Source organism: Sinocyclocheilus anshuiensis, unplaced genomic scaffold (genome assembly GCF_001515605.1).
Source record: "Sinocyclocheilus anshuiensis isolate Anshui unplaced genomic scaffold, SAMN03320099.WGS_v1.1 scaffold2640, whole genome shotgun sequence".
NCBI classification, from domain to species: domain Eukaryota; kingdom Metazoa; phylum Chordata; class Actinopteri; order Cypriniformes; family Cyprinidae; genus Sinocyclocheilus; species Sinocyclocheilus anshuiensis.
This window is the reverse complement of record NW_015551159.1, coordinates 70,236-72,379: the sequence shown is the minus strand read 5'-3', so window position 1 is coordinate 72,379 and position 2,144 is coordinate 70,236. Positions and strand designations below refer to the sequence as shown.

At 37.8% G+C, this 2,144-nt stretch overlaps 1 protein-coding gene across 1 annotated transcript in view; it reads left to right on the top strand.

Moving 5' to 3' along the window:
• Positions 1-629: 629 nt before the first annotated feature.
• Positions 630-2,144, top strand: part of LOC107663326 (mitogen-activated protein kinase kinase kinase kinase 4-like) — a 38,761-nt gene continuing 37,246 nt past the window's right edge. Inside the window, exons 1-4 of the mRNA XM_016453537.1 lie at positions 630-674; positions 1,154-1,279; positions 1,757-1,867; positions 2,068-2,124. Coding sequence (XP_016309023.1) covers positions 669-674; positions 1,154-1,279; positions 1,757-1,867; positions 2,068-2,124 — 300 coding nt within the window. The 5' untranslated portion in view covers positions 630-668. The remainder of the gene's footprint in view (positions 675-1,153; positions 1,280-1,756; positions 1,868-2,067; positions 2,125-2,144) is intronic.

The following is a 2,144-nucleotide window of genomic DNA, read 5'->3' as shown; positions in this document are numbered from 1 at the left end:
GACCATATTAAACCATACTACTAAATTACCATACTAAATTAAAATGCCCAAGTACTGTTCCAATATGTCTAAAAGCCAGTCCTCTAATCCTGCTCCTGGAGGACCAACGTCCTGCAGAGTTTAGCACCAGCCATCTCCAACACATTTGCCTGGAAGTTTCCAGTGAGTCTGGAGACCTTGGATGCATCTCAATCAGCTCCTGAGCTTGTGAATCAGTACATTGTGTACACGAATCTGGGCAATGGCAAGAACCCTGGCTTACTGCATATTTAGAAATGTTTTATTCAATTTCCGGGCAGCATGATTACGTACAACGACAACGTACAACGTTGTAGAACATCACCACTGTCATTAATCAGAAACAGATGGGACCTATATCTTTTTTTATAAAAAAAAAATGTATGCACTTTAAACACATTGTTCTGTTACATATTCTTAGAACGTTTAAGCCAAATATTAATTGATGTTATTTCTGAATGTTACTAGATGTCTTCGCTACCTGTCTAGCAATGTGTTTACGCTAAAATAATAATAATAAAAAAGTGGGTTTGTCTTTTCAAATTGCATGTCATCATATAAGGTCTACCTGCAGACTTCCAACCCTATTCCAAGTTAACACACCTGCCTGCCAGGGTTGCAGTGCACTTTAATGTTTTGTCTCCAACAACATGAATGTGAGTAAATGATGTTACAGTTTTCTTTATTTTGGGTGAACTATTCCTTTAAATCAAAGATGGTACCATTCCAGGGGGGGGGAGGCAAAGTCCTTGCCTGACTTTTCTCTTCAGTGAAGAGAATTTTTAGCTTCATACACCGATTTCATACACGTTTTGCATGTGCAATAAATATAATGACATTAAGGGTGTAGAATTGGTTTGCTGCATTTAGATATGGCTGACAGAAATAACCCACATTTCAAATGGGTCTTTGACAGAAATGCATGTAAAATTGTGGTGGAGCACAATGACACCCATCTGTCAGTCATCAAATACATAGCCTGGAATGAGGGAATTCAAGAAAATTCCCTGCGCCTGTCTAAGGCAACAAAAAAAAGTGTTTGCCTCCTTTGACTGCCTATCTGAACTACACAGAATTAGAAGTAACAGACCTCTTTGGTGTTTGATGTGTCTTTCTGTTGATGTGTTTGGTTTAGGATGAGGAGGATGAGATTAAACTTGAGATTAACATGCTGAAGAAATTCTCCCACCACAGAAACATTGCCACATACTATGGTGCTTTTATCAAGAAGAGTCCTCCTGGACATGATGACCAGCTGTGGGTGGGTATCTGAACATCTATCATGTTTTTCACAGCCTCACTGTCTATTTAAATAAATTGCATTTCACTGATGTACTGTAGAATTCTAAATTCAAAAATGTTTGTCAAGACAAAAAGCCTGACCAGAAACTTTGAAGCAGTTTTAAAATCTTGAAGATTGAAAGGTTTAAACAGATAGCTCAAAGTTCAAACAGGTAGCTATGTGGTTGCTAGGAGTTTGTTAAAGTTTTTATGATGATTTTGAGAGACTATTTGCCATTTTGAATGAAACGAGCCCACACCCATGATTCTCCAACGTTCTTATGTTTAGAGATGGCTGGCTCATTTTCCTATAAGGATGCTGCTACATTTGTATAGAAGCAGCAGCAACATATGAGATAAAACTTAATAAGAAGAAATTTAAATACAACATTAGTATTTTAACTTTTTAAATGCCTTTTTATGTTGTTTTCCCCCTTTGATTTTTCTGTCTGTGCAGTTGGTCATGGAGTTTTGTGGTGCTGGATCTATAACAGACCTTGTTAAGAACACCAAAGGCAACAGTTTGAAAGAAGACTGGATTGCATACATCTCCAGAGAGATTCTGAGAGTGAGTGACAACAGCTCTCCATTTACACACTTTCTCAGGACTTTCCATTTTCATAGAATCATCTCCAGTCTTTTGAATCTATTTCACCTTTCTCTTCACTGAATTCTTTTACTCAGTGTTTGTCCTCAAGGGTGGAAATTTGTGCAATTTCCATAACTTTTACATCTGAAGTTTAATGTAGAGTCACTTTTTCTTCTCAGGGTCTGGCCCATTTGCATGCCCACCATGTCATCCATCGTGACATTAAGGGTCAGAATGTGCTGTTAACAGAGAATGC